This window comes from Mauremys mutica, chromosome 3 (assembly GCF_020497125.1).
Source record: "Mauremys mutica isolate MM-2020 ecotype Southern chromosome 3, ASM2049712v1, whole genome shotgun sequence".
Lineage (NCBI taxonomy): Eukaryota > Metazoa > Chordata > Testudines > Geoemydidae > Mauremys > Mauremys mutica.
In genome coordinates, this window is record NC_059074.1 from 18,238,026 (window position 1) to 18,251,352 (window position 13,327).

A 13,327-nucleotide genomic window follows, 5' to 3' on the forward strand; every position below is an offset into this window, starting at 1 on the left:
TTTGGCACACACTCTCCATACAGTTTGCACACCAGAGCCCTTGTTTGGATAAAAATAAAAAGTTTGTTTAATAGAAAAAGCACAGACTCGAAGAAATAATAAGGGAAAGCACACAGAAAATAAACCTAAAGACGCAACTTTAGGCTTTACACTTTTGTATTAGATAAACATCTCTCTTCTAATAAGAGTTACATCTTGCCTTAAAACAGCTTCTTACTATATCCCCTAGCTATAGGAGGGATCCAGTGTTCATGGACAGCCCCCACCTTGAGACTGTCCCCAAGTTCTGCAAGCTCTTCATTTTTCAAAGACTGCGGTTTTCTTGTAATTTAATAATTGGAGATATACCTATCTCCTAGAGCTGGAAGGGACCTTGAAAGGTCATCTAGTCCAGCCCCCTTCCCCCTTTTCAGTTTCAGGCTGTTCTCATTTTGCGTTGATGGTTCCTCATTGTTTTTTTCCTGGGCTTGGACAATGGCTGTGTGCTTGAAGGCAGTCTCACCTGGGTGGAGAGGTAGTCTCAGCCTGCCTGATTGCTTCACTGCCCTGTTGTGGCACCACAGTTACAATTAAAATTTTTATATATACAATCATACACTTTCAAAACTATAACCTGTATGCATATCTCATAATGATTAATAAGTTCATTGCATTACAGGCTTTCATAAAAGATCCTTACCCATTTTATTCTTATAGCAAAATATCACAGTACGCTATCAGTTGGTTTAACTGCTTATTTGGGTGGGGTCTTAACCTTTTTCTCCCTTGAGGTGTTTGATTGTCCACGTCCTCAGTCTGTTACAACTCTTTTTAATGTGATTGAATTGCAGTTGTGGCCAAAGACCCCAATCAACATCAGGGTCTCATTTTGCTAAGCATTGCGGAAACATACATAATTCCTGCTCCAAGGAGCTGACAGCTAATTTAATAAACATTCAGGGGCAAGGGGCGGGAAAGAGTGTGAAAGACAGAAGAGGTTAACAATATTTTAGAAATCAAGTTAAGATCATCAGTGGTATTTCTGACAATATGTTTCAGTTTACTCCAGGGCTAGTCAATTATTTTTTTTTTATCAAGGTAAGGTCAAGGTCCAGACTTCAGAGAAAACAATAATAAAAAATAACGGGAATAATAAGTAAATACAAAGATTTTTGGGTCCATTCAAAAGTATCTGGGAGTCTGGATTTAGCCTGGGGTCCCCCTATTGACTGCCCTGTTTTACTCCATCCCACTTAGGGCTTGGCTACACTTGAAAGTTGCAGCGCTGGTGGAGGCTTTCCAGCGCTGCAATTAGTAACCGTCCACACCTGCAAGGCACATCCAGCACTGCAACTCCCTGGCTGCAGCGCTGGCTGTACACCTGGTCTGGTTATAACGAGTGCAGCGCTGGTGATCCAGCGCTGCTCGTCAAGTGTGGCCACACACCAGCGCTTTAATTGGCCTCCAGGGTATTAGGAGATATTCCAGAATGCTTTTAACTAAATTACTCTCTTTGTTTTGTTATGCAGCCTCTCTTTGTTTTGTTGTGAACTCGGAGCTCCACGGGGAGCTCCGTTGCTGGTGCTGCTTATCTAAAAAACAAACAGAGCTCCTGTTTGCTGTGATCAATCTGTACCTGGCTGTAAACAATCAAATGAGAAGCAGGCAGGGAGTGAGTGAAACAGCGGGGAGTCGTGTTGGATGCAGGCTGTTTGCAATTAAGAGTTAAGACTAAGGGGTTGGAAACATTTTCTGATTTTTCAAGGCAGGAAGCTAACACACAGTGTTGGCTCCAAAAATCCACTCTCTCTCTCTCTCTCTCTCCCCCCGCTCCCTGTCACACAAGACCCCACTCCACCCCCCTCTTTTGAAAAGCACGTTGCTGCCACTTGAACGCTGGGATAGCTGCCCATAATGCATCACTCCCAACAGCGCTGCAAATGTGGCCACACACCAGCGCTGGTAGCTGTGAGTGTGGCCACACACCAGCGCTGTTCCTGCACAGCTGCACGACCAGCGCTGTAACTCCCAGAGCTGCAACTTTCAAGTGTAGCCAAGCCCTCAGTAATTATATTGTAAGTTGCTGTTTTATCTATTCTGCACACATTCCATTTAGTATGCATGTTTTTATTTACCAGCCAACTCAAAATGAGAGTACAGAAAAAATTGTGAAGGATCATAAAGAGGAGGAAGAAAGTGCCAAACCAAAGCCATCTGAAGTTAAAAAGGTACGAAGCTGAAATGATCAGATACACATATCAGACTACTAGCAGTGCCATTCATTTTGATTGTATATGCACATGCTGATTAATGCAGCCATACAGATTGCATTGATAGAGGAATGACTAGTTTTATATTGGGTAGCACAGAACTACGCGTCCAGTTCCAGGAGTAAGTTGGATGTCTGCTCCGCCACCTAGCTCCTGGATAAAGAAAAAACAGGTTTGAGCAGAAGAGGCATGCAGAATGGCATAGCTTGACCTCAGTTACCACCCTGGAAGCTTGCTTAATAACTGATTTTAGGGAGCCCCAGTACATTGCCATTCTTGAAAGATAAGAGAGCTGGTGTCATCCTGGATTTTCTGGATAGTTGGTAAAAACTTCTGTGAATTTTACTTCCAAAGTAAATCTGATGGCAGGAGGCCAGGATTGCCAACAAGCAGTTACAGAAAGGTTGGGGAGCGTGTTGAGAGTGGGAAACCCAATGTGAAGAGGGAGGCGAACGCTTCCCCTCACTCCAGGGACAACTTGTATGATTCCTAGCAGAGTCCCACCTCTCTCCTGGGACAACATTACGAAAAGTGCTTTCCGCAAAGGAGAACTCCTAATCTTAAGTGGGCTGCTCCTCTTGAGTAAAACTGCCTCAGTTACTAAGGTTCTGGTACATTGTTCTCCTACTGTGCCAATGGGTCCTCAGCACAGTGAAACAGGTTATACCCTCTAGTTCCTTTCTACCTCCCTTCCCACTCATCTTCCCTGTCCCTCTTCAGGGACCCCTCTCACAAGAGTCTCCTCGCACAGGAGGTAAAGGGGTTACTACAGCTGGGTGCGGTGGAAGAAGTTCCTCTCGAGTACAGGAACAAGGGATTCTAGTCACAGTACTTCTTAATCCCAAAGTCCAAGGGTGGTCTATGGCCCATCCTGAACTTGCAAGACCTTAACAAGTACATAAAGAAGTTAAAGTTCCACATGGTTTCCCTTGCTTCTATTATTCCCTCCCTGGATCTGGGAGACTGGTATGCTCCCCTCAACTTGAAGGATGCATACTTCCACATGGCAATCTTCAAGGGCACAGACGCTTCTTCCGGTTTGCGGTGGGGCCCCACCACTACCAGTTTGCGGTCCTCCCTTTCGGCCTGATGACAGCATCAAGAGTGTTTACCAAGTGCATGTCAATTGTAGCCGCTTACCTCAGGCACTAGGGTATTCAGATCTACCCATACCTCAACGGCTGGCTTATCAAGGGCAGTTCCCCCAGGTCTCAAGTCCAAAGGGATGTTGCAGTGCTTCAGACCACATGCCGCTCTCTGAGCCTACTGGTAAATGACAAAAAGTCAACGTTAGTGCCAGTGCAGAGGATAGAGTTCATCGGAGTGGTCCTCGACTCGACCTGTGCCAGGGCGTTCCTGCCACTGGAAAGGTTCCACATGTTGATGAACCTCATCGTGGAAGTCTCCATGTTCCCTCTGACTACAGCCAGGGTCTGTCTGCGCCTCTTGGGTCGCATGGCAGCGTGCACTTACATGGTCTGCTGTGCCGGGCTCTGAATGTGGCCCCTGCAACGACTGGGGATGGTCCAGTCCTAGTCCAGAAACCGCCGGAAAAGATCGTTACCGTTCCCCAGGTGATACTTACCTCGCTGTGATGGTGGACCGACCGCAGGACAGTCCTGGAGGAAGTTACATTTGACAACCCCCCCTCACTCCATTGAGTTGGTGTCAGATGCCTCGGCTGGGATGCACACTGTCTACATCAACAGGCAAGGGGGAGCGTGCTTGTCGGCGCTCTGTCAAGAGGCACTCCATCTGTGGGACTTCTGCATCAGCCACGAAATCCACCTGGAAGCTTGTCACCTTCCCGGTGTCAAGAATATGCTGGTGGACCAGCTCAGCAGGGACTTTTCTTCTCACCATGAGTGGTCGCTCCATCCAGAGGTAGCCTGCTTGATCTTCTAAAGGTGGGGAACCTGTTTGCTACCAGACAGAACAGGAAATGCCACCGGTTTTGCTCTTGGCAAGGTCTGAGCAAGGGCTCCCTCTCTGATGCCTTCCTCCTGTGTTGGCCAGGGAACCTGATGTACACATTTCCTCCAATTCCACTCATCGGCAGGGTCCTGGCAAAGATCAAGAGACAAAGCGCAGGTGGTTGTCATTCCCCCTGCGTGGCCTCACCAACATTGGTTAGGCATGCTCATGAGCTTGTCAGCAGCCCCTCCCTGCCCAACTGCCCGTGCTTGCTGTCATAGGACCACGGTTGGCTCCTACACCCCAACCTAGAGTTCCTCCACCTCTTGGCATGGATGCTGTATGGCTGAACCCGGAGGAGCGGACCTGTTTGGAAAGAGTCCAACAGGTCCTCCTGAGGAGTAGGAAGCCCTCAACCAGACTGACTTACTGGGACAATTGGATGAGGTTTTCCCACTGAGCATCTGTGCACGGCATCTTTCCCTCGTGTTCTTCCATACAGGCTGTCCTGGCGTACCTGCTCCATTTGAGGAACCAGGGCCTGGCACACTCTTCCATTAGACTCCAAAGAGAAACTGCTGAACTTGAGTTCATTTGCAAATTTGACACCATCAGCTCAAGATTAAACAAAGACTGAATGGCTAGCCAACTACAAAAGCAGTTTTTCCTCCCTAGGTGTTCACACCTTAGCTGCTAGAAGAGGGCCTCATCCTCCCTGATTGAACTAACTTCATTATCTCTAGACTGATTCTTGCCTGCATATTTATACCTGCCTCTGGAAATTTCCACCACATGTGTCTGACAAAGTGGGTATTCACCCACGAAAGCTTATGCTCCAATACTTCTGTTAGTCTATAAAGTGCCACAAGACTCTGTCGCTTTTTACAGAGCCAGACTAACACGGCTACCCCTCTGATACTCTTCCATTAGAGTACATCTAGCCGCCATCTCCGCTTTTCATCCGCCGATCCAAGGACAAGGCGGTGTTTTCCCATTACATGACAGTCAGATTCTTGAGAGGGCTCGAGAGATGCTTCCCACAGGTACGGACTCCTGTCCCACAGTGGGATCTTAACTTGGTCCTTTCTAGTCTCACCAGCCCAGCCTTTGAGCTGCTGGGTTCTTGCTCCCTTTCACACCTGTCATGGAAGGTCACTTTCTTGGGGGCAGTGATGTCAGCAAGACAGGTCTCTGAAATTAAAGCCTTGACCTCAGAACCAATATGTGGCAAGCCATGGCCAAGTTCGAAGGGTCACTCCCCGAAGCTTCCAAGAAGGAGTTTCGAGCGATCCTTGATGAGGGCACAACCGCGGCCAGGGTGGACCTCCAGGCGGCGACGGATGCTGCGGACACTGCTGCCCACACCATGGCTTTCGCTATCTCCATGTGGCGAGCCTCTTGGCTGTTCCTCTCTGGTTTGTCCGCCAAGGGTCAGCAGTCAATGCAGCCACCTGCCCTTTGACGGCCAGGCTCTATTTGCAGAGCGGACAGACAGCAAATTGCATGGCCTCAATGACTCCCACACCACCCTAAAAATCCTGGGTCTCTGTGTCCCAGCCCCGGTGCATAAGCAGTTCAAACTGCAGCAGCCGCAGGGCCAGGGGAGCCAGCCTTGGCAGGACCAGCCCCATAAATGAGCCAAGGGCTACAAGCACCACCTGCCTCCACCCTCTGCCCAGCCGGGCCTGACCCGTAATAAGCAGGGGGCCAAATTCGACGAGAGCACAGGCGTCTTTGGCGGCCTTCTTGGCACACATCCCTATCCAGGACATCTGTAGAGCTGCAACGTGGTCCTCTGTTCACACATTTACCACTCATTATGCTATCACTCAGCAGGCCAGAGACGACTCTGTGTTTGGCAGAGCTGTGTTGCAATCTACACGTCCGTGAGCTCCTACCCACTCCAAGGGTACTGTTTTGGAGTCACCCAATATGGAATGGACATGAGAAGCACTCGAAGAAAAGACAGTTACCTTTTCCATAACTGGTGTTCTTTGAGATGTGTTGCTCATGTCCATTTCATAGCCACCCTCCTTCCCCACTGTTGGAGTTTCTGTCAAGAAGGAACTGAGGGTGGGGGGAGCCAGTGGCACCCCTTATACCATGCTGTCCGGGCGCCACTCCAGAGGGCGCCAGAGCCAGTCCCCTATGGACACTGCTGAGGGAAAAACTTCTAGCACTGGTGCATGTGGCGAGCATGCTCAGCTAATATGGAATGGACATGAGCAACATATCTCAAACAACAGCAGTTACAGAAAAGGTAACAGTCTTTTCTCAAGGTAGTAGTTCCAGCTAATGGGAGACACGCCAGATAGGCTCTTTGGCCTTATACATCGATTACTGTCAGAACATTATCTGGCACAAGTATGTACTGCCTTGTAAAATGGAGTATGCTTCCTGCAACGATTGAAATGCCCGGAGTACATAAATGTGCTGTCTACACTACAAAAACCAGTGTAACAAGTTGGATAGTTCTGTGTACCATTTTTATAGTGTAACACATTGGGTTGAAATAATACTTGAAAGAAAAAACACACAGTTTGTGTGGTGTATTCTCCCCAATTTATAGTGAATTCATTGTTACCTTTTTATTGATTTCTTTCAGTCACCTGTGTTCACTTCAACACCTCTGTCTTCATCTCCAAGACCAAATTCTATTGTACTCAGTTCTGCTCCTGGAGAAACCACAGTTAAAGACCAAACAGATGTGGGGGAAAATTCTGTGGACGATCTCAGGATTCAGATTAATGAGTTGTTGAGTATTGTAGAAGCACTGAAAAAAGATCATAGGTAAATATTATTTAATTCCTCTTACCCCTCAATTGAATATATTTAACAAATTCCGTTCTAAATATTATTGTATACTGGAAAATTTCTTTTCAAAGGTAAGCTTTCCATATTGATCACTCTGCATTAGGCACCTTGCTTTAGAAGTTCACCCAACAAGTTTATATAATGAATATATATTAATTTTTGTTCAGAAATACAGTAACTCCTCACTTAAAGTTGTCCCAGTTAACATTGTTTTGTTGTTGCGTTGCTGATCAATTAGGGAACATGCTCATTTAAACTTGTGCAATGCTCCCTTCTAACATCGTTTAGCAGCCGCCTGCTTTGTCCACTGCTTGCAGGAAGAACAGCCATTGCAGCTAACTGGTGAGGGCTTGTAACCAGGGTGGACCGGCAGCCCCTCTATCAGCTCCCCCTATCCGCTCCCCCCTCCCCTAAGTTCCCTCTGCTGCAGCCACCCAGCAGGCTAGCAATTGCAGCAGTCCCTCCCCCCACTGCCATGTGCTGCTCCTGCCCTCTGCCTTGGAACTGCTCCCAGAGACTCCTGCTTGCTGTGCAGGGGGGGAAGGGGTGAGGCTAATGTCAGGGTGTTCCCCTCCCCCCTGCTCCTGCACCCCGCTTACCCCTTCTCCATATAGAGCAGGGACAGGACAGGGAGGGACAAAGTGAGACAGAGAGAGCAGCTGCTGTCTCAACTTCCTGATCCACTTAAAAAGACAATGCACTTAAGAGTGGGTCAGCTTACTTAAAGGGGCAGTGTGCATCTCTCTCTCTCTCTCTCCCCCCCTCCCCCCAACACACAAGGTGTGTGTCTGTCTCTGCTGTGCTGTCTCCCCTCCCTTCTGTTCGTGCTGCCTTGATGAGAGGCTACATTAACAACAATGTGTTAACCCTTGAGGGCTCAGCCGAGTGCTAGTTTATCATTTAGCAGCAAGGCATTCTCTGGGAAATATCCCTCCCTTTTCTACCCTCTGACTTCACCACCTCAACCAAGCTTCACAATCATCATAGCTGTGAACAGTTTTAAATTGTTTGTTTAGAGTGTATATTGTGTGTATGTCTATATAATATATAGTTTTTTGTCTGGTGAAAAAAATTTCCCTGGAACCCAACCCCCCCTATTTACATTAATTGTTATGGGAAATTGGATTCGCTTAACATCGTTTCGCTTAAAGTTGCATTTTTCAGGACCATAACTACACGGTTAAGCGAGGAATTACTGTATTGCTGAGGTTGCATTCTCCCTCCTTTTGTGTTTTTCTACTTTTTTTATCACTGTTACCAATGTTCTGTAAGTGGCTACTCTTCAAGCAAAAATAAAAATTCTTGTAACAAAGAGGTAGTGAGCAGCAATACTCTTTCAAAATTCATCTTAAATGTTTGTAAATAAGACCAATCCTCTAAAGGGTCTGTCCTGTCCCAATGTTTTATATAAATTGTTTTATAAGAGTAATATTGCATGGAAAATATTCCTAAGGAATACTTTAAATATGTGTAGCATATATGTGATACAGTGTTACCAAGAACCTGTTATGTGAATTAATTTCCCTATCAGTGGCAATTTCAGTTCTCAACACCATAAGATAGAAGACCATGTTTTGTTTTGTTTTTTTTCAGTTGCAATAATATTTTAATTTTGTTTATAATTGATAGCAACGAACTGGAAAAACTAAAAAAAGATTTGGAGGAAGAGAAGATGATGCGAGGTCTCCTAGAGGTAATTTTAGCGATGAGGACAGTGTATAGACTTGTATACAGTACTCTGATGACACCAGATGGCTAATGAAAACCTTTAACAGTCTTGTTTGATCTTTGTATCATTAGTATGAATCTGAATGATTGCCTAGTGGCATGTAGGTACATATACTGTACAGTAAGCTTTGCAGACTTGTTTTTTCTCTCTTCAAACTGTATGGAAAAACAGTCTGTTTTACAGGGAGTAATTCTGAGTACATATCACTTATGAATACTGCATGTATGGAATAGTCGATATGGGTTCATCCTAGGTGAACATTTATACACAATCTTATTTTTAGACAGATACAAAAGGGACCCTAGTTGAAAGTATCCTTCAACTCAGCAAAAGGTGCAATTTCACACATTTGAAAAGACCATGGACCATATTCTGTTCTAACAGATTTTTACTAGTGTACCTCCATAGTAATCAGTGGAGTTCTTTCAGATTTGCAGTGGTGTAACTAAGACAAATATATTTCACATTATCATGTAGTATGGTAGGCTTGGTGTGAAATTTTGTACATGATCCATTTTAGGAAGAAAGTCTGAGATGATGCACCGAGCCATACAATCATAATGCAGGAGAAGTCATTAAACAATTGAATTCAGAGAACAAACTTGTTCTGTGGTACACTTCAATCAGAACCAACTAATTCAATAAAATTTACCTTACAAATAGATAATATGTATTTTAAAATGAATCTCGTAAGCCATGGCTACTTAGTTATATGTTACTGTTAAATTGTTAAATGCACTTTTAATAATGAAAGTTGCTTAGCATGAATTGCAAAGAGAAATTGATGGAAAGATTAAGATTTTGGTAAAAATCATGTAAATTAAAGATACTGATATTGGGTAGTTCATTATTCTCATAATGTCTTTCTTTTCCAGGCTGAAATAGAAAAGCTGAAGAAAGCAGTCATGTCTACATGAGTCAGCCACAGACTCAGTGTCCTTAACTTGCCAGGAATTCAGACACATAATACAAATAGAACTGACTTTTTTTTTTTTAGTTCAGTAAATGAAAGCTGGTGTTCCATGGGCTTAGAGGGGGGAAAAAAGAGTAAAGAGGAATATAGTCTTGTATTCAGAGAGATAAGATTAAAAAAAAAATTGATGTAATTTTTTTGCCAATATAAAAGAGGCCTTATTTCTTACTGTGCTGGAATTGCAGACCTTTATTTTCTGGTTTGCTTGAAAATACTACTGAATCTGTATAAAAAGAAGAGGGAGTTCTTAATAGATTTTTATTGAATACTTGTAGTGTAATTTTTAAAGAGATCTATACTATAAATAGGGTGATATATCTTTACAAGTAATCTGTAAAATAGTCAATTGGGAAGGACAGAGTAACCTAACAGTAATTGTAGTCTACTTTTCCCAGACACACGAAAGGGAATATGATATTTGTATATTATTTTTTAATTTTAGCATTCTTTCCCGGGATTACACTGTTGTGCCTGTCTGCAGTGAGAGTATTCCTAATAAGCTGTTTTATAATTTGGGTGATGAGACAAGAATTTGATGGTCCTATGTGGCAGATTAATCACCTATGCATAGTAGTAATTAGTGATCTAATCAAAATAGTTTCTTAAACAGCAAACATTTTGTCACTTGCACTATAGGATTCATAAAAGGGATTTATGATTGAACCATAAAACTATAGTAGGACAAAGTTAATTCTTAAAACCACAAAAAAAGGAAAAAGAAATCCAGAGTTAAGGCTAAATCCTGTTGTGCCTAGGTATCGTAGCACATACAACATGCAAAATCAGCCTTAATTCTGGATTTTTTTGCTTTTCTGAATTTAAATCTAGCTCATCAGTCTTCAGTGTTTTTTTTTTTTTGCAGTAATAATAGTAGTAAAAAAGAACAATTTAAAAGCATCCCTCATATGAATTGCAATTTTCAGAGTCTTCAGTCAGCCATGTGCATATACTCAGACAGTCTTTTTAAAATTGGGTAGTATTACCCAATGGACATGGATGGCTCCAAACAAATCACTTTGGGCTCTTATGTAAATATTGAGACTTTTTAAAAAGCGTATTACTTATGCCATAAACCATAAGCTCTCAGTATGTTATGTAAATCCAAATGTAATCACATTTTAAAGAAATGTATATTTTCACACGATAGATTGGAACAGCTTGTGATGAATCATTGTGCTGATCTGACACAATGTCTTTCATGTATTCCCCATGGAAAAAGTTGAAAACTTGCAGGTCACATTGTACCTAACCCCCCCGGGAGCAATGCAAATATCCAAGTAATAAATACTGAAAAACTATTCCCTGCTCTCTTCCTCCCCCTTAATTCATATTTTATTAATGCTCTTCACAGCTGATACAAATCTACAATATTTCCAGCTTTTTAAACAGAAACCCTAATTAAAACGCATTGCTTCAATTAAGCAACAACCTCCTCATCTCTGATTGACCTAGCGGAATATAGCATGCCCCCTAGTTTGACACGCTCACCAATAAATAGTCTTGGCTTGTAAAACACCATTTAGATTTCTATTCATGTGAGTACAGTAGGGATAATAATGTAGATTCATGAAGTAAAGTGAAAGTTTTTAATAAATCATGAGAACACTTTTCCATACGTGGTGCACAAGGAGTGGCAAACATCTAAAGAGTGAATTGCATGATGTTGGTCTGCAGTTGCTGATAGCATTTTTCATGAAATCTGAATAGTAAATATATTCTACAAGTTTTAGGTTATATTTCTGAGAAACATTGCTAACCAGCTGGTTCAATATTAACTCTTAATTGCCTTGACGCATCACAAATGAAGACTTAAGCCACAACTTTATATCCAGGAATAATGGGTAGCAGTAGTGCTTCTCAGACACTAAACCTTGCATTTAGAACTTTTACCTCTTTACTTACTAAGTTTGATAATGCAAAGCAAGAAATGAGTCTAATGAAATAGAAGATTCTCTATTTTATAAGCTCTTCACTGTGACCAGAGCATAAAACAAGTCTTATGATAGGTTGCTCTCATGATTATCACGTCTGCACTTAAGCTTGTAGCAGACGAACGGAACAAGACAATCAGTTAAATCAAAAATTGAAAGGTGTTATAAGAAGTTAATGGCCTTTTTCGCTGTAGCAATAAATGAACAAGTGCAATGACTTGATTTAATAAAAATCATCTTTTAAAAGTCGCTGCTATGAGTATTTTTAGCCATAAAGAAGTCGGCCTAATACATGTCTTTCTTATGTATGATTAGTGTTGTGTAATACAATGGAGGTGGGAAGGGTAATGTTTATACAGACGTTCCACAAAATACAAGTTCTTTAAAGCATAATGCTTCACTGACTTGTTTACAGGTGCTGTAAAAATCATGCATGCTATCAAAACTCCAGCAAATAAAAAAAAAAACCAAAGTACGGTTGGTATGTTTGCTTTTTTGTTGTTCAAGGAAGTTTTGAATTTTGTCTTAAATATATTACAACACAAGTTTGGAAAAGAGACATCAAATAAGGAAATTACCTTCTGAATCCTTCTCTTTGCTTTTTTTGCAACACTGTTAACTCTTATTTAGCTTGTGATCCACTATGATCTCAGATCCCTTTCTGCAGTACTCATTTCTAAACTGTCATTTCCAATTTTATATGCATGCAACAGAATGTTCCTTCCTAAGTGGAGTACTTTGCTTTTATCCTTAGTGAATTTCATCCTATTTGCTTCAGACCATTTCTCCAGTTTGTCCAGATCATTTTGAATTTTAATCCTCTTCCAAAGGACTTGCAACCCCTTCCAGCTTGGTATTGTTCGCAAACTAGAAGTGCACTCTCTATGCCATTATCTAAATCATTGATGAAAATATTGAACAGAACCAGACCCAGAATGTATCCGTGCGGGACACCCCTCAATATGCCCTTCCAGCTTGACTGTGAACCACTGATAACTACTCTCTGGGAGCGGTTTTCCAACCAATTATGCACCCACCTTTATTAGCTCCATTTAGGTTGTATTTCCCTAGATACAGCTGTCTATTGTATTTTTCTTGCATTTAGGAACTGAAATTTTCAGCTTTTGATTTTCTGCCAAAAAAAGTTGATTTTTTTTTCCCATGGTGGTAAAATAAACACTTTCCGACTGGCTCTAGAAGCTTGATTACCTCTTTTTTACAGATGAAGAAAGAGAGAAATGTATGACTTGTCCTAGATCCAGGGTAGGCAACCTATAGCACGCATGGCAGAGGTGGCACACGAGCTGATTTTCAGTGGCACTCACACTGCCTGGGTCCTGGTTACCGGTCCGGGGAGCTCTGCATTTTAATTTAATTTTAAATTAAGCTGCTTAAACATTTAAAAAACCTTATTTATTTTACATACAACAATAGCTTAGTTATATATTATAGACTTATAGAAAGAGACCTTCTAAAATGTTAAAATATATTACCGGCATGCAAAACCTTAAATTAGAGTGAATAAATGAACACTTGGCACACCACTTCTGAAAGGTTGCCAACCCATTATTAGGATTAGAACTTAGGGCTCCTGAATGTAAAATGCATGTCCAGTCCATTAAACACAGTGCCTCTCATAAAATCTCTCATTCTGTTCAGCTGCTTTTATGTTCAGCAGCAGTCAAAAAAAAATGTTAGGAGCCATTAGGAAAGGGAT

At 42.4% G+C, this 13,327-nt stretch overlaps 1 protein-coding gene and 1 long non-coding RNA gene across 3 annotated transcripts in view; one reads left to right on the forward strand and one right to left on the reverse strand.

Moving 5' to 3' along the window:
- Positions 1–12,085, forward strand: part of LOC123367048 (CD2 associated protein) — a 126,020-nt gene extending 113,935 nt beyond the window's left edge. For both annotated transcript variants that reach the window (XM_045011044.1, XM_045011045.1), the window contains 4 exons: positions 2,118–2,207; positions 6,769–6,953; positions 8,607–8,670; positions 9,582–12,085. In XM_045011044.1, coding sequence (XP_044866979.1) covers positions 2,118–2,207; positions 6,769–6,953; positions 8,607–8,670; positions 9,582–9,623 — 381 coding nt within the window. In that variant the 3' untranslated portion in view covers positions 9,624–12,085. The remainder of the gene's footprint in view (positions 1–2,117; positions 2,208–6,768; positions 6,954–8,606; positions 8,671–9,581) is intronic.
- Positions 410–6,930, reverse strand: LOC123367049. Its single transcript, XR_006578282.1, has 3 exons — positions 6,748–6,930; positions 3,390–4,312; positions 410–546 (listed from the first exon to the last, which is right to left on the reverse strand). It is a non-coding gene; the product is annotated as an uncharacterized LOC123367049 (long non-coding RNA).
- Positions 12,086–13,327: the final 1,242 nt, after the last annotated feature.